The following is a 24,168-nucleotide window of genomic DNA, read 5'->3' as shown; positions in this document are numbered from 1 at the left end:
AATACAGGTACCAGTACATGCATGGAAGTAGATGCATATTTATGACTTTGGCTGAATTGGCTCAGTTAACTTTTTGTAAGATTTTATCACAATTTTTAATTAGTCAAGAGTTGGATGCATGATTAATAACCAAGACTATGCTGACAAACTAGTATGTATGTGGTATTTCAACTAAGGTGTTTAACATTCACTAAATTATACAGGTATTATTAGTTTTGATGTCCATTTAAAAAATCAGATACAAGCGGTATCAGTAATACATTTTACAGTATGGTATTCCAATTACATATGAAATTATGGGTTTTATCTTCAGTAAAACTAACTGCATAAATAGGTCAAGAAAAGCAAAGAAATAAATCATACAAAATTGTATTTATTTCTTCAATCAAAATACCTGACAGGTATATCATATCACAGTTCACACTGACAAAATATCAGCTCTATGGACGGTTACAGTTTATAGAAGGGAATGCTGTCCAATAAATAAAATATTTAAATAGATTCTTTTATAAATGCATATGTATTTACAAATACATGTATAAATCATACAGTTTAGTGCAATTTCAACAACAAGTAGGTAAAACATATCACAACTCATTATAAAGGGGGAAAACTCTTGCCATCACAGTCAATGAGAGAAGCACATTTGGGCTCTTAATACATTGCTTTCACAATATTTGTTCACATATACACAAACAACCTATACATAAATTCCCATTTAAGTTTCTGTATCATTGCTCCACATACACACATGTGGATTAATTAATATAGCTGTTTAACTTTGTCCACAGAGGTATTCCAGCTATCCACCCATCTTTGCTCTGCCTGCATCAGTTTCTGTCGCTCGCTGTCTATCCACTTCAGAGTCTTTTCAAATTCTGCCTTATAATCCTAAAGAAAAGAAAAAATCAAATACACATTACCTCAACTTCCAATTTAATCTGATAAATGTAAAAGTTTCAAAAATAAAACTTGATTGTTAATCCATTAAATCACAAGTATGACTATAAAAATGAATTGCATGTAACCATAATTATTTAACAATGTTCATGAAAGAAATGGAACCATCAAATAAAAATGAATTGGTACATAAAGATGAAATGGGTACCAATTGAGTTCTACACTGTACCTGATAGGCAGACTCCCTTGCTGTGATGGTGGCACTCTGTCCCAGGGTTGTTTTGGCTGTGGTAATGGACGCTGTCAGGGTAACCTTACTGGGAGGCTCTCCTATCACCAACTCATTGTTAGGGGTACCTACAGAAAGTCATTCCCTCACTTACAGATTGTGATTCATATAAACTTCACTCTTAATTGTGATTTTAAGCATAACAAAAAATATAACATTTGACTAGAAAAGTGTGTATTGAATAAAAGAATGTTCTTTTATTTAGCTCTTCATGTTTTTCAAATACTTTTGTATGCCAAATATTTCATTGCAGCAATTTTCTCACCAGGCCAAGTATTTTTGCCCCTTGGTAGAGCCCCTTTATCTTCATCATCCTCCAGTGGAAGTCCAGCATTCTTTCTTCTGATTAATTCACTTGTAGGATACTTGGGGGATTCAACACCTATATTAAAAGGAAAATTTCACAGGTGTAAAATGTAATACTATAGCTGAACAGTGAGAGGATATGACAAAATGATAGCAGTTTGCATGTTTGACTTACGTCCTTTGATGACATCATCAATGACAAGTAGGTTGTCATACTGCAACAGTTGGTGCTCTGCAGTTCTGGCTAACACATCGATAAATGTCTGGGCATGTGACAAGGCAGAGTTCTGAAATATAAACATTTAAATGAATGCAATGGCCAATACATGTTTATGTTTATTTACGTTTGAGTTTTAAAACTCTTGAACAGTAATGAAACAACTTCTATCAGCAAAAGCAAGACTAGTGACATATAATAATGATTGTAAAACATACTGTAGATCCCTAATAAAGCTTGAGGAATAAATATCATAAAATTGCATAAAAAACCTTTCCTTCAGGAATTCTTAAATTTTGCTTTTATTTGATTTAAAGCTTTATACAATATGGAATTGCTACAAAAGTTCAGTGCTTGCAGTGTTATGTTCTCATGCACTGTAACTAGAGGCACCGGTCCATGGGTTGCTGACCTGTAGATCCTTGGTGTGTTTCTCTACAGCGGCCACGTAGTCCTTGTGTCTGGCCTCCTCCTTCTCACACAGGGCCTTCAGTGAGTCCTCGGCGTGGGGGTGACCAAGGGTGGGGCGCAGCAGGTGGGAGTGTTCCTGCTGGCGCTGCTCCAGCTCCACCTGGTGGTGGGAGAACTCCTCACTCATCTGCTTCCTGTCGGCCTTGGATTTCTGGAGCTCCTCTTTCAGGATGTCTCTGATCAGGAGGGCAGGGACATGGGCTACTGACTTCTCCAGCTGGGCAAGCTGATTTCTAAACTCTGCAGGGTAGAAATACACAAGTTTCAAGAAATGTACATGCTGATGTATATGCAAACTTCCGGTGTGTATTGCTTACTCATATGTCCAGTAAAACATAGTACAGTAACAGGGGACAAGCTTATAATGAATTCATGTTTATTGCAAAGTTATTGGCATTCCCTACCTTGGCTACATACATTACATTGTCATTATATGAAATGTACATGTCAGAAAAACATGTTGGATATACAAATAATATTCATCCCTTGAACTTTGCTTAAAGCATGTTTTACTGTACATACAAATGAAAAACTAATCTACCTGAAAATTCATTTGAGAAATATTGACACCTTCTGAATATTTAAATAGTACTATATGTACCTTGTAGGCACTGGTTGTGGTATTCATCTGACTGTGTGTAATAGGACTGTAACTTCTGTACAATAACATCAGCACATGCCTCAAAAGTCTCCTGTAAAGCCTGAGGGCGAGTCACTGGCCGGTTCCCCTTAGACCTGTAGTACATCTACAACAAAGCAAAACTTCATAAGCTGAACTTATTGAAATCACAAATTGAATTTTAAACCAACACCCATGCAACATCCAATTCCCATTCATTGACCCAAAGAAATGCATTGTTCTGTGAACAGTTACCTCAGCATTGGTCAGTAAGCCGTCCAGGGCCTCTCTCAGAGTCCTCTTGATGATCCCCAGGATGTGGGCCTCCTCACCCTCCTCCTCTTTCTCCCCAAACACCAGGTACTTCTTGTCAAACTTGGTGGACTTACTGTTCTGTCTCAGTCTGAGAATGAAACAAAACACGCCAGTAAGTTCATGTCTATATGTATTATTGTATTTAAACAAAAAATTTTGTCATCTCTCATTTTTTCAGTATGTCTTTAAGTCCGAAGAATAAAAAAAGAAATCTTCAAATATCTGTATTTCATAATTTGTAATTTGTTAACCGTACTTCATATTTTCAGTACGTCTTAAAGTCTGAAGAATAAAAAAAATTATCTTCAAATATCTGTATTTCATAATTTGTAATTTGTTAACCGTACTGTATAATACTAGATATCTGATCTCCTGGGGCATTTATATGTGTTTATATGGATAAGCTTGTTATCAGGTATATCATATGATTATTATTTAAGCGTAATAATATCACACACACAGTTGATATTCTATAATGTCTCTTTTTTATTGTAAATGTATTTTTCAGAAATTATTATAATACAATGTCATATCATAACTTTTCACTGATCATGCCTAATCTTAGTTAAATGTTTTATCCAAAGCCCTTTCCATTTTAAAACCAAAAATACCATTTCCCATATTAAATCTAAATCTATATTATGACTGCAAACTTATTAGTGTAATTTTCATTTTTATTGATGAATCTTTTTTAACATGCTTTTTATATTGTTCATGCATGGTATATGTTCTATAAAATAACATTTGATTGTGATCAATATAATGGTGATCATGCAAGAAAACATGCATTCTTCCAACAGCACCCAAAATAATGTGCTTTGTAAAAGAAAGAAGGTGATCAAAAGTAAACAACTTGATAGTCAATTTGAATAATTTCAACTCAAATATAACTTCATAATAATGATTCAATCAACTACTGGTATTCCAAAAATTATTTTTTAAAGTCATGTATTGAAAATAATTTATCATAATACATTTACAAATTTCAAAAGCCACAAACTCTGATTATACTTGTATATGTATGGAAACAAAGTGATTACTGTGTAAACAAGTTTTCCTGTTTTGTAAATGCCACACTTGCGTTTAGATCAATTATAAGCCATTTTTGTCTGTAGGATAGTTTTGTGTTGCTTTATAAATACATGTACTTGTATTCTTCTGCACAAAATTATCTCCACATGTCCATGTAAAAAAACCCAAAACATTAGAAATAAAGACCAAGCTCCTTTTGGTAGAAAAGATAGATAAGTATCAACCCAACACAAGAAGGAATGGTAGGGAGGCAATACTGTACCGTGGCAGTGAGGGAGTGGTGTGGACGCTCTCCATACTGTACAACACAGAGCAGTTCATTCATCACAATTCTATCCTTATCTTTAGCATTTATCCAATCAGAGCAGTTCATTCATCACAATTCTATTCTTATCTTTAGCATTTATCCAATCAGAGTAGTTCATTCATCACAATTCTATTCTTATCGTTAGCATCTGTCCAATCACTTTTTTTAGATAAAAACTTTATCTTATTAGATGGAGATTATCATCATGAGAGTGTGTGAGAATTTAACCCTGATTGTACCTTAGCACGACAATAAATCACTGTAAATATTATGTAATAAAAAACAGGGATAAAAAAAAAAAATAGGAACTACTTACAGGACTATTAATGCAAATAATGATAAATATTAATTCAAGTGCAGCTTTACCTCTGTGCAATTATTTGTAATACCATACAATATAGATATTTTCATAATCATAATATATCCCCCCCAACTTTGAAATTTCTACAGTACTGACCCAGACTGGACCCGCTTGGGCGAGTTCTCTGAGCCCCCTGTGCTGTGAGAACTCTTTCCTTTGGACGTCTGCTTGGATTTCTCTGAAGTGGTTGTGGTAGACATGGAGGACTTTAGCTTCTCTCTGGACTCGTGATGTGTGCCTCCTGCAGAATCACACATTGATACTAATAGGAATCTCATAAGGATGAACTTCTTGCGATAAAACATAAATATATGCACAATGCTGGTTATAATACAGCTATGAAATGAATGATTACCTGGTATCAAACATTCACAATTTTTATGGAACCAGATTTGAACCTTTAGAGAAGATCACAACTTTTCTAGATTTTGTACCTTAGATTGTATGGATCGACTTACAAGCAAAAGCTTTCAAAAACTTGAAGTACATATGTAATAATTTTTATACGCATAATAAAATTTATATGTTGAATTAAAAATATATCATACCTGTAAGTTCTCCATCTAAATCTGCATCCATACCAAATCTCATCTTACTCTTCTGGGCTCTGTAAATGTATAAATACTTTATTAACATGATCATAATGAAATCTTAATATAAAGCTAACATGTCATTCAAAATCATCCCCCTCTAACCAACCTATACTTCTAAACTGTAAGCATTAATTGGAATATAGACCATGATTAAGCTAACAGATTAGCAGGAATATATATATGTAAACTGGAAAAAAAGTTGCTGGGAAGTTCAATATTTAAATTCTTGTAAATGTTAGTGCTACCTATTCACTCAATACTCATAGTAAACATGGAATTAAACCTTTCTACTATAATTCTAAGAGGATACAATGCTTTATGTGTCAAAATCCTTATTGCAAACATTTTAACAAAGAACAAAGTGCTTCCTTTTCAAAACATGAAATTATGAATCTCCGAGTAATATATAAAAGCAAACTATAAGAAAGTTATCATGCCATAGGATTGAGGAAAAGATGAGAACTACATCAAATGATTCCCAAATACAACATCAAAGATGCAGAGTGAACAGCAGGTGTATATAAATCCCATCAGATGTTCATGGTTTTCCTGATGTTGAACATGGGACATGCATTCGCTTAAAACAACATCCTTACCTTTTCTTTTTTCTATTCAAATCAAATATTAATGTGAATGAGTTTAAACACATCTCTGAGAAAAATTAAACTGTGAATTGGGGAAAAAAAGTGCTGCAAATAATACAGGTATTTAAGTTGATATCAAACAAAAATATCGCAATTGCATACTATGGGTGTTGAACAAAACCAATATGTTTATATATATGGAGTGCTCATGAAATAAAGAAATGGTTTTGGCAATAGTAATGTTATGGAAAAATCCCAAATTTCAAATCAAAGAGTGGAAACTTGAGAGCAAGTAGCCTTGATGTGTACCTGAGAATGCTCTTGATGACATTGACAGATGGGTCCTCCTGGGGCTGTTTGCCCATCTTACTGATGGGAGTTGGCTGGACATCCGTCGACTGTGAGAATCCAACCCTGACCCCTGCAATGAAAGCCAAGCACCATATGTAAAACAAAATATATGTTTGTTACACATGTACAGTTCTTTGGCCTGCAGTTAAGTTGATCAATATTGGTAATGAGCTTCATTTGAGCAATAAGCTGGTCTTGTAAAGTTTTGATAAGTTTCTTAATCATGTGCATTAGTTAAACATTTTTTTCTCTCTGTATTTTTGTAGATGCATGAATTGATACCTATATTATCTCTTTGATGTCACTTTGTACATTTGGTACTTGTAGAAATCAAATAAATCAATTATTTTCATCAAACAGATAAAAAAAAAATCATTAATGGAAAAGGGAGACAACTCTGAACAAATGAAAAAGCACATTAAATCATAAAACAACACAAAACAGAATTGAGTTTAGTGACCTGATTCAGCAAAATGCACTTCAATAGACCTGACACGCTGAAATAAGGTCTTGGATGCTGCAATTCAAAACATGAATCGAAGCAAAGTATGGCAGTCAAGAGATAACACAGCAAGGAAGAACACTGCATACAAAGGGGTAGGGGGAACAAACATGTTATACACAGATAGTTGATCAAACTCTGTAACAAATGAGGATGGGCTAAGGACTTCTAGTGGCACTCACTAAACACAATACAATGTACGGTATTATGACAGGGTACATGTACACTCAAATTACCCTGCTCACTGCTCATTCTGGTAGACTTTCTCTCTGAAATAGAAGGGTCCAACAATCTGTACTGTGTGTCCAAATTACTATATTTATATTTCATCTTATAAGTACAATGTACTGGGTAAAGTTGACCAACACCCCATTATCTGTGTGATTATACAAAATGGGGTATACCGGTATATACTCATATTTTGTGACCTTGATCCACAATGACTTGTTGTCGACTACCGGTACTTCAAGTACCGATAAACATTAATTTTCAGAATATATTAATGGTAAGAATACATTGATGTTGAAGCTTATAGATTTTAGATAGGTTTATCATGACTCCTCTAACTGTAAATGTATGAAGAAGAAAATTGTGTTACATTTTGAATGTGCTAATTAAGTTATGTGCATTTATGTTTACACTATCTCCTCCCCATGGGGATGGAAATTGAAAAGAATAACAAATGGGGATCAAAATAACTTTATCACACTTTTCAATTACAAGTTTATATCTGCACAAATGCATACTTTCCTTAAAACTGTAAGTTCATTCACATTTTCAAAATTTAGTATCATTATCACAACAACTTGCATAAAATAGATTCATGTGCAGTGTAGCTCATAATTGGTCACTTGGCATTTGAAAGTTATGGATGAAAAAAGTGCCAATAGCTGGAATATTCATAAATGTGATATGTGAAAATGAATCAACTTTAGTTCTTCGCAATTCTTCAAAGTGGTGTGTGAACAGATGACAGAGACATTTAACATATGTGATTTTACAGACTGTATGTATCAGACATTTTTCATACAGCAAAGAGAGCTTGGTTTAAAGACACAATTTAATTGATACCATGAGAGACAAGTTTTATGTTCACATACATATTATAAATCTGAGAGGTTATGGGATATACACTGGGAAGGAATATAATTTTTGTAATCATGTATATTTACCCGTTATATTACCACAAGTACTTTCACTTCCCATACGCACCAATTTACGCTCAGAAATTGGTGGCACTGGATGCAAAGCTCCTGTATACATGATATAGATGATGTATGTTTGTGAATTGATTGATATTGAAATGTAATTGAGCCTTACTCATCTATTCAAACCATCAAAACAGTGTTTAAGACATAATCCTAAACTTGCCACTAAGTCTATACATATTCCTCAACATAAAACTGTACAGTAAAAATCATAACATCTAGGCCTATCTAATCAATAGCTGTTGATATGTCTGAAGTAGGGATGAGAATTCTCTACCTAGAGCGGGTGGTCCCTGCATTGTGCCAGAGGGTGGCCTGGGGGTGGGGTCCTTGATACAGTTGAGGTAAGTACTCCGGTCCTGGAACGCCTCAAACACTGTCTTCAGGGTCTCATTCAACTGTCTGGAGGTGATTTGCTGTAAAACACAGGTTTATGGCATCACTTAAAGGCTACACATATTTTAAAAAGCATAGATTTATTGTTCTTTTGCAATTATCTGAAATTAAAAAAAACAATGACAATGAAGTGTGAAACAAAAATGTAGTTTTATTGACACCTGTTCAGCAATGTAAATTTTGTCCAAGTTTAGCAAAAGCAATTTCTGTAACTATTGTTTCCAATAGCTTAGCCTTTGTGAATACGGGGTAAAACCTCATTATCCTGAACATAATAAGGACTTGAAATATAATGGCTAAATTATCCATGTACCTAAGATTTTTCACATTCAAGATATATATATATATAGTGTTACTGAAGTTCCAACTGTTTATAGAATATGTTCTGTAAACTCTGAATGAAACATTTACTGTTTTAAATGTATACAATAACTAATTGGTCAGTTTATATTATCTATGACAGAATTGTACAGCTCTACATCTGTCCATCAGATAAATCATAGAGCCTACATTTTACTATAATTTTGATGGGATACTTTCTTTGGAATAATGATGACACAAAATGATCTTTTTCTCAGACACAGAAAGTTCGTATGATCAGTTCATGCCGTTACTGATGGAGTCAATGTTGTCAGATTGCACTCATTGATGAACATGCTTTGTTAATTTTTCTTTCAATCAATAGATCATTAATTATCATTTAACAGGCCATGCATAAAAAACAACTGTATTTAATTGGATTCATTTGTACTGAATGGCATTATATGACTTTTCCTCTACACATGCTTTAATGATAATGAGGAAACCTTTATATTACCAACATATTGTTAATTCCCCTCTGACACACACTAAATTTCTTTAAATATAGTAGATTCATTTACTGAGTATATGTTCATTTCATAATTTATTGAACAAAAATAAACTAAAAATTAGCATACTCCTTCTACAAATGGGTATAGAAAGAAAATTAGCGTATACCAATTCAACATTGACCATATAAAGATAATTCACATGAGCAAACTTGACAGATTCACATCTAATGTCTAGATTGATATAGTGATATTTCACACGAAGCTGACAGTGGACTCTTATAGAGAGAAGCCTGATTGCCTGCCCCGCACGTCTACAGTCCATGATCTACAGTCTACACACACAGTGGTGCACCTTGTGAATTCTACAGAAATCCAGTTTTGCATAAAAAGAGAAATCCACCTGATTTATTAGTACTAGGATATACTATATCAAACGATATATACCAGTACCGGTAGATACTCCATACCATATAGAGAATAAATGAGAACTAATAGTTGATCTTGTTATATATTTTAGGTTATTTTCCTTTCACCATTATTCTTGTTTATAATTTGAATATTTTCATTTATCAAAGTTCAAATATATATATTAAAGATGATTATTTTGAAGATTAAGATGATTTCAGAACTTTAAGAACTGAACCTGAAAAAAGAGATGTTTTTGAATCCAAATTATGTTAATATTTAAGAGAGACAAATATAAGCAGCTAATGTTTTTACCATTTCCTTTTTACATGCAGGCTGTTGATAAAAATCAATAAAATTTACATATAATATGCAGCAAATAATCATGATCATTTAATTGGGTTGTATTGAGAAACATGAAACCTGTTTAAAAAATGTCAAATTTTCATCTGCAAAAAAATATGACTCAAAGATTATGATCTTTGATAATCATTCTGTAAGCTAGGGTGTATATAAGGCAATTGAAACATCTGTGTATGTTAAAAAAATATTATGCTGAAGTTATTTAGATAATACATGAATGATTATTATAAATAAAAATAAAAATATTTTTCAATCTGCATATATGTACATTATATGTATAAATATTGAGAGAGGAATGAAATTCTATTAAAAAAAGAAGAAGAAATTCTGCATCCAAAGTGTGTTCACCTCTTTGTCTAGGTTGGGTCTCTCACATGCATCAACTCTTCGATCCAAGTCGTTTAGGTGCTGGGCTAGCTGCTGAGCTTGGGAGTTGCTATTGGCAACCTCAGCCTTGATTTTCACCTGAGTGTTAGTCAACCAGCGAGCTATCTTCTCCATAAATATCAAATCTATCATGTGATTTTTGAATCTGGAACAAAATTGTTACATGTATACAACTAATATACTTAAAAGCCCCCATATTAACTTTAGTTAGATCATACATCTTAGTTTATCTCGTAATGCATAGAAACATACATTCTTAAACTGGTACTGCTTTATTGTGTCTAGCTTGTATGGTACAAGGCGCATATAATTTGAAGATTATATTCGTACATACTGATATATAACCTAAGCTCTGAATTATTATGTATGAATGTGTGTGAATGATTATCTCTATATCATACCTGTCCTCAAACTCTGAGGCAACTTTGGTTGCCTGATCGAGGCGCTTCTTTTCTATGTCTTCCATGTCAGACATAATGGCACCCTCTGACACATCAATCTTTGAGGACATATTCTCCAACTTCTTACGGTACACATCAATCTCCTCAGGACAGAAGTTACCACCATCTGAGAACACCCTGTTGATAAGTTATGAATAACATTTAAAAGAAAATAATAAAGAGCATGTAAAATATGGTCCTTGTTTGTACATAACAATTCAAATAATGAGGAGATACCAGTTAGTATATATAAACTGTATAAGAAAATGAATTGTGCTGAAATACACACTTGAATGACTTGATAAATCTAGCATTTGATTCCCTCAACATCTGCAGTGTTTTATCCAGGTGTTTCCGGTATTGGAGCAGGGAGGTTCGGATGATTTCCATGAAGTTAGTCAGCTCATTTCCCAGCTGAGATTGTAATGCTATCAATCTGAAATAAGTAAAAGGTTTGAGCGATTAGATGAAAACTAACTGCAATATAACTGTCACAGCACTGATATCATTACAACATATACAGGTACAATATTCAGTGTAAAAAAGCATTCCTACTTGGAAGATTTTGTGGCATTGACAAAGACAACCTCCAGTGCTTCAATGTCTTCCCTGAACTTGGACGCCAGTTTGTTGTGTTCCTGGGTCATCTTGTTGAAGCCCTGCCTGAGTTCAGCCAGGGCTTGGATGATGCCCTTTGTATGGCGAGTCACCCTCTCTGAGTGCATCACTAGCTCAGCTGCAAAGCAAGTCATAATGTTTTACTTTGGGAAATAACTCTTATATTACAGACACATCATACATTTTACAAAGATCTAAGCTTGCAAACAAGACACAACTTTTGAAAGTCTTTATCTATGAGGCATTGCATGTATTCTTTCAGGATTTACTGGCATCTCTGTTTTCACATCTTACCGGCTCTAACATTGTGGACATCAAGTTCTGCTCGCCTGGCTCTGGGTTTGTGAAGATGAAATCTCAACTCCAACTCACTGTTCAACTCCTCGCACTGTTAACAAATAAGACATTTCTATTGACAGTTCTCTGTCTTAAGTTTTGCTATAAAAAGCCAGCTGATCTTGGATTTTGAGAATGTTTTCTGAGGTTCATAAAGCATTGTGTAGATGTGATTTACCTTGGCTATAACAACACTTTCTGCTCTGTCCGAGGCTTGAACATGCCATTCCTCCATGTGGTTTAGAAAATTCATTCGTATTCTGCAAAAATATTAAAGGTTTTTTGTGAGTTAATGAATTTGAGAAGCATCATTGTTAATATAATTTATAAAACCTTATCATATCATTTGAAAATGTGTAGTTGTATTAAGGCCATATGTATATATGCATATTTCATTGGATTCTTTTCAAAGAATTGTCAAAATTGTTTGGGTTTTTTTCCAGCTGAGAATTGACTGTTAGATATAAAACACCAGTGTCTAAACAATAATGTATGTATATTTAGGCATTTTACCTGATTTTTCATATCCTTCATTGATTAAATAACTTAAATAAAAAAACTTTCTTTCCATTTAATTTTTGTTTACCTTTTCTTGACCTCTATAAGGATCGCTTCTTCTACATCTATCTTCTGGATGTACTCTGGTTTAGACGGAGGGACAGGGGCATCAACCTCCGTCAAAAAGGCCGCTTCCTCCCCTTCCGGCTTCTCGTCTTTGGAGGGGGCATCCTTCTCAGGAGGTATCCCATACTCCCCTGCTTCTGTCAGGACGTAGAAGAGGGTCCCCCTCTCTGTGGCCAGGATCTCACTAACAGCCTCAGGAAGGGAATTTTCTTTGCCCTGAGAATAAAAATTTACACTTTCCTTTCAATTTATTTTAATAAAAAAAATGTAATATCTTAAAGTGCAAGTGTTCATTTTTTTTTTTTTGGGGGGGGGGTGTCATATTACATAACATTCAAGTGTGGATACCATGTGATTCATACTGTTTTTAAAGTACATGTGTACAAAAGGTTTGTCTACACATAGCATAAATTACATTAAACAAACATCCACCTACAACTTGCCTGCATTGGGGCATGCAGGTTATGTTGACAGATATATTTCAAAAACTGGTCTTCATTAAATATAACTTAGACAAACAAAACAGTCAGGAAAGAAATATGGTACAGTATAAATTTACATGCAATCATGCCTTTATAGTTAAAATAAAATATAACTAAAAAAACAATTTATTTCACAATGATTGCAATTAATCAAAAAGACAAATTATCTGTTATGGTATTATTAAAGGAACTTGTTGGTTACTGGTAAATTGGTGGAATTCATAGGTAACTGTTGTCAATTCAATTCATCTCTAAACCTATTACATTATCAATTCGTTTGCCTCAAAAACTTATGTTGCATTGCTGTCAAAAAGCTGTCAAAGACTGCATTAATTTCAAAACCCATCTGCTGCACAATCTCTTGTGTGAGGTGATTACTTAATAATAAAGGTAATTAAAGTATTTAACCTCAGGTAATTGAAAAGTCTGACATATCAGATAATTGCCGTTGAATAGTTAACAAAACAAACAGTGACAGCTTAATTAATTCATTAGAGTGAATCCTTTTCCTCAGAGGCGACACATCATCTGCCTGTACTATGTACATTTATACCAAACATATACCAGACTTAGACCTCTGTGTAAACTTTAAATGGTTGAATAAAGGTATAGACTGGCAGTCAACCGATTCTTGGTGTCAGAGTTTAAAAAACTGGTTCTGAATTTATAAATAACTACAGCAGATCCCGAGTCTCCAGTCACCATTTTTACAGACAGGACTTTAACAGTGTACAGGATTTTCACTACAGGTACCGGTATATTCTTTAAGCTTATCAGACTGAATATAATCTGAGTGGCTGGTTTGTTTGTGATGTAACTTTGACACCGAATTGTTTCTGTTCTGCGCCAGAGGGTTTTGAGACTGTTCATTGAATGTGGCTTGTTTTGTCCCGAGGCCTTTCTATCCCAATATTTGTGTAACTAGGTAACTCATGCAATTTATTGATCTTACTTTTCAAATTCTGATTAGATTCCGGCGATTGGTATGCCTATTGATTTGTTTAAAACTCTCAGTAGAATGTACATTAGGTTTTTAATCAATAGGCACAGTCTGTTCACTAGTTCAGGCCTTCCACAACAAGAGGTGAGGTAATTATACCTTTATATTGCTTGATTTACTTTATCTTCAGTTCTTTTAAAATTGGTGTGTTCAATTATTCACTGTCTTGGTTTCATGTTTGTTTATTTCTTTGTTTTCAATATTAAACATTTTAAACAAATCTGAAAATATTTACCAATGAAGGCCGGTCTTTCAAAGTGTATAATGCAGTTTTAAATAGCATAGTTTTTGAACCATAAAATGTGTCTGCATAAACTTGGGTAGTCGGTAGCTTGATTTCAAAATACCAAAATCCCTTTACACAAAGCGTTCAAGTTTCAATTTTCTCTCTTTGTTGAAGGTGACATATTCTTCCCATTTGTTGATTGTTTACTCTTGGAGAGCCCCTGCCATGTGTAACAAGAAAATATATTGATAGAATAATGCTTTGGAATTGAATTTAAAAGATAAAGTAAACATCAAACATTCAGGTGTCAAAAAAAAAATGTTCGCAAAGAGAACTCTTAGTTGATATTTCTTTTGTACATGGAAGGTATTGTAAGCACACCGCATATTGCTTAGGGCAAATAACATAGAATTTATTTATCATTTCAGGTATCTAAAGATGGCAGATGTATTAAAAATCACCATGCCACAGTAAGGAATGAATCACTGATGTCTATTGATATTCTTAGGAATGTTTCTCCGATGATTGTCGATGCAGGATTCATGAGAATTCCCCATTAATTCAAACCATAAAGTTACTCAGGATGGGCACCGCTGTAGCTAATTTGAGTATATATCTAGAACACGATATTGATGAACAGTATCAATATCAACCTGGAGAAATTGTTCGGGGTCATGTAGATGTGACCTTGACCCGACCCCTTACAATCCGTAACATTTCGATCAGTGTGTACGGACAAGGAGTGGTTGCTTGTGAGGATCGTGACCTGGGGTCACTGCATGCTCATGAGGAGTACATCAATGCCTCTAAACAGATCAACCATGGATCTGACCACTATAACAAGGGCCAACACAAGTTTCAGTTCGATTACCTTCTACCAAACAACCTACCATCGTCTTTTATAGGAAAATACGGAAGTGTAACTTATGTTTTGAAAGCCACTGTTCACGGAGAAAGACCTGGCGAGACTAGTATTACTAGTGAACCTTTCCTAGTGTTAAGACATTCCATACTTCCTGATCAAAGCAATAAAACTATAGGGACATCAACCCAGAAAAGAATCTGGGCCATGTGTAATTCTGGGAAGCTGAAATTAAATGTGGAATTAAACAAAGTGGGATTTTTTCCGGGAGAAGACATGTTCATTAGTGCAGCCATTGAAAACAAATGTCCGTTAACAGTGACAGCGGTTCAGGCATCTCTAATGATGAACAGTGTGTATCATGCCAAACAACAAAAAATTCCATTCCACCAAATTGTGAACAAGCGCAGGGACATGTATGAAATAACCAGTGGAGAGGGAAGGCGGTGGCAACATGTACGATTAACCATTCCACCATACATTCCAGAGTCGGGGCTGGAAAATTGTGACATTATTGGGATTTCTTATAAGTTTCAATTCCGTGTAGAGTTAGTAGGCGGGAAGGAAGTGAAGATAGAGTTACCGATTCTGATTGGGACACATCACATGGGTCTGGATATTCCTGAAAATGCCAAACTAGATAGTGGTAGATATAACAATGAATGGAGCACCCAGCATTTCCCGGGGAATGCTAAAGAACTACAGAATGGTTTTGATAGAGAGCCCGCAGCATGGGATGTTGGGGTACCAGAACTTCGTCCGGTGGATTCTACCATGATAAACCCTCTATTCCAAAAACAAATATCTATCCACGAACGAAAGAAGAAGATTTCTACAGAGGAAATGCCAGAAATCATGGAAAATACGAAACTTTGAACTTAACTTCTAACAAGAACCCCCAATGCTTACTTTTTCGTAGATGAAATCTATGATTGTAATGAATCATTTTAGTTATGAATTTTAGAAATTGTGAAAATATTTTTACAAATACCTTTTTAAAAATCCCAAAGTCTATTAAAAATATATTTTTAGTATTGCAAAATGTATTCTCCACTTAATCAGATTGAATTGAAATTAAATGAAGTGTTAATTCAATGACTATAACTTTTATGCTTTATACCTGCTTATATTAAAAATTAAAAGCATTATGAGACTATAAACAAGTTTGGTTATTCTGTCAAAGCTTCAATCTTTTAAGTAATAAATATGCAGTCTGCAGATAAGACTTTACAGGTAGATCATAAATCAAATTTCCTTGCATAAATTTACTGCAAGTTGAAGTGCATTCTTCAAGTGGTTGAAAGGTCCCACAAGAGACATTGCAATTCTATTTGCATGCAATAATGAATAATGCCATTCACCAAGGGATATAGCTAGACCTTGAATACAGACTGGGTCACATATTTATGTCTAGATATAAAGCACCATTTTCCTCCATTTAAAAAAGCGTCATTATAATTCATGATAAATATCTTTATGACTACAAGAAGAGGTTTCTTGACAGAGTGATTATAAAGTTCATGGTATTAGAAACAAGTTAAGGGTAACTTTAAAACACACAATGTTCCCTAACGTAAAAATTTTCAAATCCATTCTCATACTACAGTTCAAGAGTAGACTTCATATTCATTCTTGCTTTACAGGGGCTGTGATTTAAATATCAGCAATGCTTGACTGAATGTTAAGAAATTTTACAGAAAGAGGAAGTATTTATCAGGGAACAATTTTTTTCTTCAATATAATTTTATGCAAACAAACACAGAAAATAGAAAAACCAGGTAAACTATGCAGCTAAGAAAACAGAAATTGAGTTCTTCCACAAAGATTTCTTCTCTAGAACAAAATATGAAAAACAAATCAAATGGATAGTCATGCAAACAGGAATTTCAATACAACGCAGGGGTTCCTTTGTCTACCTGGACTACAATTATACATGCACTAATACTTACCAAAAAATCAAGGGGTGTGGTGGTAATTTCAGATTCATCCTAAGTTCATTCAATAAAATATTTTCAATCAATTTTGAAAATCTTTGCATTATATTTCAACAGAAGAAAATTTCATGAACATGTATTATATTAAGGAGCACCTGAGCAGTAATAGTAATTAACTGATAAACATTACCCAACGTACCATCATTTTTAACACTAGCAATTTATACTTAACAAAGTTTCTAAATCTGCACCCAATCAAACTCAACTAAAAATGAATATTTTCATTGAATAAACTACTCATAATGTATTTCTCTGTGTATCTTATTGTTGCAAAACAGTCTCTTTACACAGCTACACAAAGCATTGATCATCTTTAGATGAAAAAACAGCATGGTAGTAATTAAAATGATACTTGCCATATTATGATGCAACTTAATTTCTAGCTTAAGAAAGTCTCAAATTGACTTCACATATATAAGTTTGATATGAGATTCAAATTTTTATTGGAATAATATATTAATACATGTATTAATATTAATGTACCATGGTAACTGTAAATGTATAGCAGTTTTAGAACAAAATTTTTAACTTAAATCAGCAAAAACATTACTACAGAAGACTAAACAAGTACCCCCCACTCATCCCCCCCAAAACGAGGATGATGCATTCAAGGGAAATAACTCTGTAAAAGTTTACTTACCCCTGACTTGGATTTCTTAGGAGCAAGAATCTTGGATTTGCTTTTCTTCTAAAAGAAACAAAATTTTGTAAATTGTAAATATTTCAACAAATAAATTGGTGCATTCATGTGTTTGTATGACTAACAGATAAAAAATGTTTACCTGATCATTCCAAAATAAAAGAAGGAAACTTACAGGTTGATTTCTTCCAACTTCGAAGAATTTACACACTCCTTCATCATAATTCTTCATTTCAGCCTTAACCATTGTAGGATAATTCTTGACAATGTCCATTTGATCCGTGTGGAAAACTTCATACCTGTGATGATCAAAACAGTGATCATTTACATTTACAATGTACTTGAAATATCCAGGACATGCATGATATCTATGCATGTAGATACAAAGTACATGTACAATATTATATATGTGTTCTATTTAAGAAGCTAGTCTCTTTAATTCATCTCAGAACATTAGAAATTTGATTTATAAAACAATTAACTAATTTCAAAAGTTTTATGTAATTTTGAAAAGGTATAAAACAATGTTAAATACTTACGCATTTTTAATTTTGTTCAGCATGTCCAATGCTTTATCTAAGCTGTCTTTAAGTTGTTTTTCTGTTGCATCTTGCCTCATTCTGTCCATTATGATATCCAAGTGAGCTTCTTTATCCTGGAAGCATAAAAAAGTAGAGAGAATCAGATAGATGATTTAGTGATATTTGACATAGACTGCATGCTCCCCTTTTCTTAGATTGTATTAGCTAGTCCATGCAAAGAAAACAATCTTGAATTTCCACACAGATAACAAGGAATTGCAGAGGTATAAGTTACCTAGACAAACAAATAAATTTGATATGGATGAATGTACATCCTTTTTAAAATAAAAGGACCAATTATAAAATGTAGATGATTTACAGTGTTTTGCGGTAAATTGCATTTTTAAAATTTGTATAAAGAAAAAAAATGTAAGACAATTAATATATCACCAAAAAACCCAAGTTTATTAAGAGATGCTTTATCAGACAGTGTTTAACCCTATAATGTTAAGTTTGGTATAATATTATACATTTATTGAATGATGGTGAGGGAAATATGAAGATTTATTCCCCCCCCCCCCAAAAAAAAAAAAAATCATAGCCCGAGGGAAAACTGATTTTTCTGGGAAAATAAATCTTCATATTTCCTGAACATTCATGCAAAAAAGGTTTTATTATACCAAACTACATATGATAACACAAAATATGTCGATTTTAAATATTTTTTCGACTCGTTGAAAGCAATAACATTGTGATTTTTGGGGTTATTTTCTTATTGTCACTCTTTCCTTGCATAAATTTGAATCAAATATAGTAAAATTGGTTTTTGAAGCATAAAGAGAATTTTAAAAATGATTAAATATTCATGATTTAATCATATTTGTAAACATATTATGCTCATATTGGCTTTTTAATACATTTGGAATGACAAATCCCGAGATTTCCAAAGATATGAGACATGATATTTATTCCCCAAGAGACACGATGTTTTGTTGCCTTGTCACGGGACTCTCTAGACCAATCAGATGATGCATTATATAGAATAATCATATTGAGGTATATGTATAATATTAGGGTTAATGTCATAGTTAATTTAAAAACAAAGTATGTTGCAACATTCAGGTGTCCAATACCTGCTGAAGTTGTTTATAACACAGTACCTGGTTCTGGTTGTCGTGAACTTGTCGACATTGCTCCAGTTTTTCTTGCAATGCTCTCTCCTGTTTGGCCAGACCAATCTCATGCACGTCCCATACGTGGGCTGCTCCTTGAGCAAACTTGAACAGCATCTTTAGCCTCTCTGTCATTTCTTTCATATGATTCTCCAAGTCTTTCTGTAGATCAAAATAAAATAGTTTTAGCACAGGAAACCAATTCATTTTTCCACAAAAACTTGCCACTAGTTGTAGTGTCACATAACATATTTTTGATAAATCGTATCATTCTCTGAGGAGAACCAGGAAATGGACAAACCTCCATAGTTTCCAGATTATTCTCGAACACTCTCTGTCTCTCTCCAACCAGAGGCAGCATGTGTTGGTCCACAACTTGCTGGGCACGCGGAGGGGCACACACCCCATCGTCAATCAGAGATTTCTGTTGAAGTAGATTTACAATTTTGTCATTAAGTTTTTTTCTAGATGAAAAACACAAACTTACTGATATATCGAAAAAATAAAATATTTGCATCATAAATGATTTTTTTTTAATCTATCTTGCTCAAAATGTTTCTTTATATTGCATATTTTTTTCAAAGTTTTGATTGGAACTACAAATGTATATAAATTTCAAACATGATATGCATAATCCCAAGTTTTACCTTGATAAACTCAATTTTCTCCAAGCAATCTTGACAGACTTTCTCATATTCTGCATGAAGCTTTGTCAAGTGAAGCTGATTCACAGAATCTGAAAAACAAAACAATGATGTTCTACAGTGACATGGATCAATCAACACAAAACTGGAAGAGTACAATCAAAAGTGTTTTTGGGGGTCCTACTTTTCTGAACTAGCCTCCATAAATATGCATTTTATTGAACAAAATTCTAAATACATATTGAGTTACCTGACCTTGCATAGTGATTCACAACCTCTCAAAGAAATATAATTTGAACTATCAATTAAATTAAAATTTGCCCCTAAAACTGTGAGTATAGTTGCTTATATTAAATAATGAAGACATGACTTACCAATTTCCTTTGTGAGATTTTGAATTGTTTTGTCCCATTGATATACAGCTGTTTTTGTAGATGCTGGTGGCTTCAAATCACTGAAATAAATTGATTTAATGAAAATTTATGAAATGTTAAAAGGAATAATATGTCTTATCTGCATTCTTTCACCTCTTGCTTACATAAAATATTTTACAAAGAGAGAGAGAGAGAGAGAGAGAGAGAGAGAGAGAGAGAGAGAGAGAGAGAGGGTTTTACCATAATTGTTGAACAACATCTAATCTCCTCTTATTGATGACATCTTGTTCTGCTATCATAAAGTTGTAAACTTTCGTAACTCCAGGTGGATTAATAATTTTCTCTTCTTGCATAAAATTACTGCAAATAAATAATAAAAACCAAACCTATTAAAATGAATTTTTATCATAAATTGAGGTGAAATTTAACATATTGGAAGTTTGACTATTTGAAAACTTATACACTAATCTCACCTAAAATGTTCAATGGCAAGTTTAGTGTTGAGCTGTCTCCAATCTTCAACCCGCCGTTTCCAGATAGTGTACTGAGACTTTTCTCTCTCGATGTCGGCAGACATTAGTCTGACAAACAGATCAGAATATGCTCTCCTATTACTCAGCATTGTCTGGTTCACAAGCTGTAATATATATCAATACAAAGTCAAATATATGTATGACATTGTGATTTGTATGTACTTACAAATCTTTAAACAATACATTGGAAAAATGTAATAATCTTCTCCTCATCTGTCATCTTATATAGTGTTATTCAACAGAAGCGGCCAAGTTCTTGATGAAAAATGTTTACCTAATTGCTTTCATATACATGTACCCTCTATAATTCATCACTCTAAACAAGTTACAAAGCTGACATCTACCTGAGACTCTTGGTCCAAAAACCTGTTTAGATCTGGAGGCATCAAATGTGCGATCTTCTCCAAAGTCTTGGCATATGACTTGAATATATTTCTCATCTAAAAATGCAAAATCAGCATATGTAAAAACAAACCCTAATGCATGATATAAATTTGTTTTTGCGGTAAACAGGAAGGATTTCTGTACCATGTCCATGCGATCATCCTCCACTTTAGATAGCTGCTGGTCCAGTTCATTGATCCAGGCTTGTCTCTCTGCTGAGTGATGCTGGACTTGATCCCACAGCTTGTAAAGTTCCTCCAGATTGTAGGTTAGCAGGTCCTAACAAAGAAGGCCAGAGTATTAATAATGAGAAAGTCACTTATTTATCTAAATTTCAAAGTTTAAAATCTCATGATTACATGTGTAGCTTGTATTACAGAAGTGGAAACGGAATGCAAGAAGATGATGAAATGATTGCAGAAAGCATATCAATGTGTATAAAAGACAGTATCTTTTGTTAAGCAAGAAATCAATGAAATTGATATTTTATCATCAAAATGTCATATTTATTAACATTCCTGGTACTTTACCTCATCCTTCTCTATCCTTGCTAGTAAATGGTTGATTTCTTTGTCATCATCATCCAGCTTTCTAAGCAAGGTTTCACTGTATTCTGTGATGACTGGCTCCAAATCCTAGGTGATGAAAAAAAAAATGATGTTGGTATAGATTGGTATGGATCTTTAACAAATCTTTTCTAATCTAACTCAATGTCCTACAACCTCTCATTAATACCAGAAAACAAAGTCAGGAATAACAATCTAGTATTAGATATATGTGTATGAAAGTATGAGAACTGAAAGGGTCTGAACATAAACAAATGAATGTACATGTAATTTATATTTTTTGAAAATTTCAATATAATTTAGATACATTAAAATGAATTAAAACAAGTTACTCACAGAATTAATAAGACTGAGCTCTTGATGAAGATCTTCTACTGTTGACTCATGTCTGAAAAAAAGTAAAGATGAATTTGTATTCATTTTGAGGCAACTGGGTATCTAAGATAAATATCAACAGGTGGTAAAGAAGAAAAGGAACCATCCTATTTTAATCTACTGGGTATTTAAACATGCTAACCTTTTCTGTCTGCTTGCTGCTATTCTTTCAATGATGTTTGATCCCTCTTTGGCTGGCACTGAAAATTATTTTTTTTTCTTCAAATTAAAATTTAAATATGACCATGGATCATGAATAATATATTAAAAAAGAATTTTTGAATGTATAAGGTTTATGGGAAAATTAGTACACACATTTAGTTCTATTTATTCTTAAGATAAATCCAAGATCAGTTTCATTATTAGTATTTCGTCACTGCTTACCAACAACATCAGGCAGTCCTTGTACCTCCTTCCCTGCTTTACTTGAGTCAGTCTCTTTCATTGTGGATCTCACAAATTCTGAATATTGTCTATAAAAGAGGAATGCGTGCATACAATTTTGTTTATCTGCATGTCAACATTGAATAATAAATTTCAAAAATTTTGAGAAAAAAAGTTGTTTTTATGTCTTTTACTTCACAACTGACTTTATGTCTTTTACTTCACAACTGAACACAGATGTATGGTAAAAGTGGTTATTTATGCATGGGAGAAATTTAAACTAGTTACGCGGTAAGCTAAAAAATGCAACAACAACAAAAACTTTGTGTATGGTAAATAAAATTAAAACATTTGTGTGGTAAATTACGCATCTGCATATTTAACACACAGGCCTATTGTTTGACTAAAGAAAACATGAACTTAACCACCAGCATAAATAAGGATAAAACAAATATTCACACATACAGATTCTAAAACTTTTGATATAACATACTTGTGCAGAACAGGATTCTCCACATAGGGATCATTAGGAAACCCATCAGCCCAGGTTCTTTGTCGTTCAGTGAGAAGTCCATGAGCCACCTCCTCTTTAGTCAGTTTCACAACTGGAATGGCAGTGCTCTGTCTTTCTGGGGAATGGTCCAATGGTGCAGTGTTGGTTTCTCTACTTTTCATTTTTGTTAAACTCCTTTGTAGTTGAACCTAAGAATGAGTTAAAATCATATAAGTTGTAATTAGCCTTTTTTACTGGAGTCACTGGTAGGTATTCATGACACAAATTTTATTGAGCACACTTTTTCCATGATCATTTCATGCATTGAAAACATATTAAATGATCAAATTAGTGAACAGCATTGACCCTGTATGAATTGCACACAAAATATGATAGTCATGAATGCTTGTCGCAGCTTTCCTGTTGAAAGCGAAAATGATTGAAAATAATAAATCAGATAATTTATCTATTCATTAAAAGTCTCACGCTTGGGACAAAAGCAAACAGTAAAAAGTTTTTTAAAGCTCTTTCTGGTGTTTTGATACAAACCTAAAATTGACAGGCATGTAAACTTGCAAATGATTCTAGTTATTATAAATTGAAGACTTTCTGTTCACGTGTTTTTTTTTATGATGCTGTTAATGTAAATTACCTGGGCATCAAACATCTGCCTGTATATCTTTCCACTGGGTACAACCCTCATTGATGCTGTTTCTGCCATGTTTATCACTTTAGATAATTCAACCTATTTTTACGTTTAAAAGTACGAGTTAAACCTCCAAAATATATTTCATATGCATGGAAAAAACATCTGAAAGATTTCGATGGTCATTTAAGCGACATGACTTAGTTTTTTCATCAAGCTCAGCGAACTTGTTATGTATGACGCCATATTTAAACAATCTCCCAGAGCAACGTTTTGTTTCAGACAGCATTACAAAAAACGAAAATATCTTTCTTGTCTCAATCTGAATTTAAACTTGCAAATTAACAGAATTAATTGATATATTATTAATTTAGTATTATAAGAGATATAACTTCTTGATTTTTTTCAAATTGCATTTAATATGAATTTTCGTTCC

At 33.4% G+C, this 24,168-nt stretch overlaps 2 protein-coding genes across 14 annotated transcripts; one reads left to right on the top strand and one right to left on the bottom strand.

The window, feature by feature from the left end:
• Positions 1 to 353: 353 nt before the first annotated feature.
• LOC105330730 (coiled-coil domain-containing protein 180) lies at positions 354 to 23,997 on the bottom strand. Of its 10 annotated transcripts, XM_066075395.1 has the most exons (41): positions 23,739 to 23,997; positions 23,087 to 23,295; positions 22,594 to 22,682; positions 22,352 to 22,409; positions 22,171 to 22,222; positions 21,799 to 21,903; positions 21,413 to 21,547; positions 21,229 to 21,324; positions 20,825 to 20,988; positions 20,592 to 20,711; positions 20,352 to 20,431; positions 19,981 to 20,069; positions 19,635 to 19,757; positions 19,322 to 19,495; positions 18,180 to 18,295; positions 17,816 to 17,939; positions 17,641 to 17,688; positions 16,956 to 16,994; positions 15,590 to 15,628; positions 12,399 to 12,652; positions 11,991 to 12,072; positions 11,771 to 11,864; positions 11,414 to 11,594; positions 11,148 to 11,294; positions 10,820 to 10,996; positions 10,380 to 10,563; positions 9,984 to 10,004; positions 8,333 to 8,471; positions 8,020 to 8,100; positions 7,084 to 7,116; positions 6,304 to 6,415; positions 5,366 to 5,424; positions 4,914 to 5,058; positions 4,412 to 4,447; positions 3,058 to 3,205; positions 2,785 to 2,929; positions 2,125 to 2,423; positions 1,671 to 1,782; positions 1,455 to 1,571; positions 1,130 to 1,257; positions 354 to 891 (listed from the first exon to the last, which is right to left on the bottom strand). In XM_066075395.1, the coding sequence occupies exons 1-41, from the start codon at positions 23,805 to 23,807 to the stop codon at positions 763 to 765; spliced, it is 4,752 nt and encodes a 1,583-aa protein (XP_065931467.1). In that variant the 5' UTR covers positions 23,808 to 23,997; the 3' UTR covers positions 354 to 762. The 10 variants fall into 10 exon arrangements, with proteins under 10 accessions (XP_065931467.1, XP_065931470.1, XP_065931469.1 ...); XM_066075398.1 differs by lacking the exon at positions 4,412 to 4,447; XM_066075397.1 differs by lacking the exon at positions 7,084 to 7,116.
• Positions 13,439 to 15,994, top strand: LOC109619061 (arrestin domain-containing protein 3). Of its 4 annotated transcripts, none has more exons than XM_034446759.2 (3): positions 13,699 to 13,843; positions 13,963 to 14,002; positions 14,573 to 15,994. In XM_034446759.2, exon 3 carries the CDS (start codon positions 14,728 to 14,730, stop codon positions 15,880 to 15,882), a length of 1,155 nt encoding a protein of 384 aa, XP_034302650.1. In that variant the 5' UTR covers positions 13,699 to 13,843; positions 13,963 to 14,002; positions 14,573 to 14,727; the 3' UTR covers positions 15,883 to 15,994. The 4 variants fall into 4 exon arrangements, with proteins under 4 accessions (XP_019923860.2, XP_019923865.2, XP_034302650.1 ...); XM_020068303.3 differs by having other exon boundaries at positions 13,963 to 14,007; XM_020068301.3 differs by lacking the exons at positions 13,699 to 13,843; positions 13,963 to 14,002 and adding an exon at positions 13,439 to 13,667.
• Positions 23,998 to 24,168: the final 171 nt, after the last annotated feature.

The sequence above is a fragment of the Magallana gigas genome, chromosome 2 (assembly GCF_963853765.1).
Source record: "Magallana gigas chromosome 2, xbMagGiga1.1, whole genome shotgun sequence".
NCBI classification, from domain to species: domain Eukaryota; kingdom Metazoa; phylum Mollusca; class Bivalvia; order Ostreida; family Ostreidae; genus Magallana; species Magallana gigas.
Note: the sequence above shows the minus strand (reverse complement) of the source record. Positions and strands in the feature narration are given on the sequence as shown.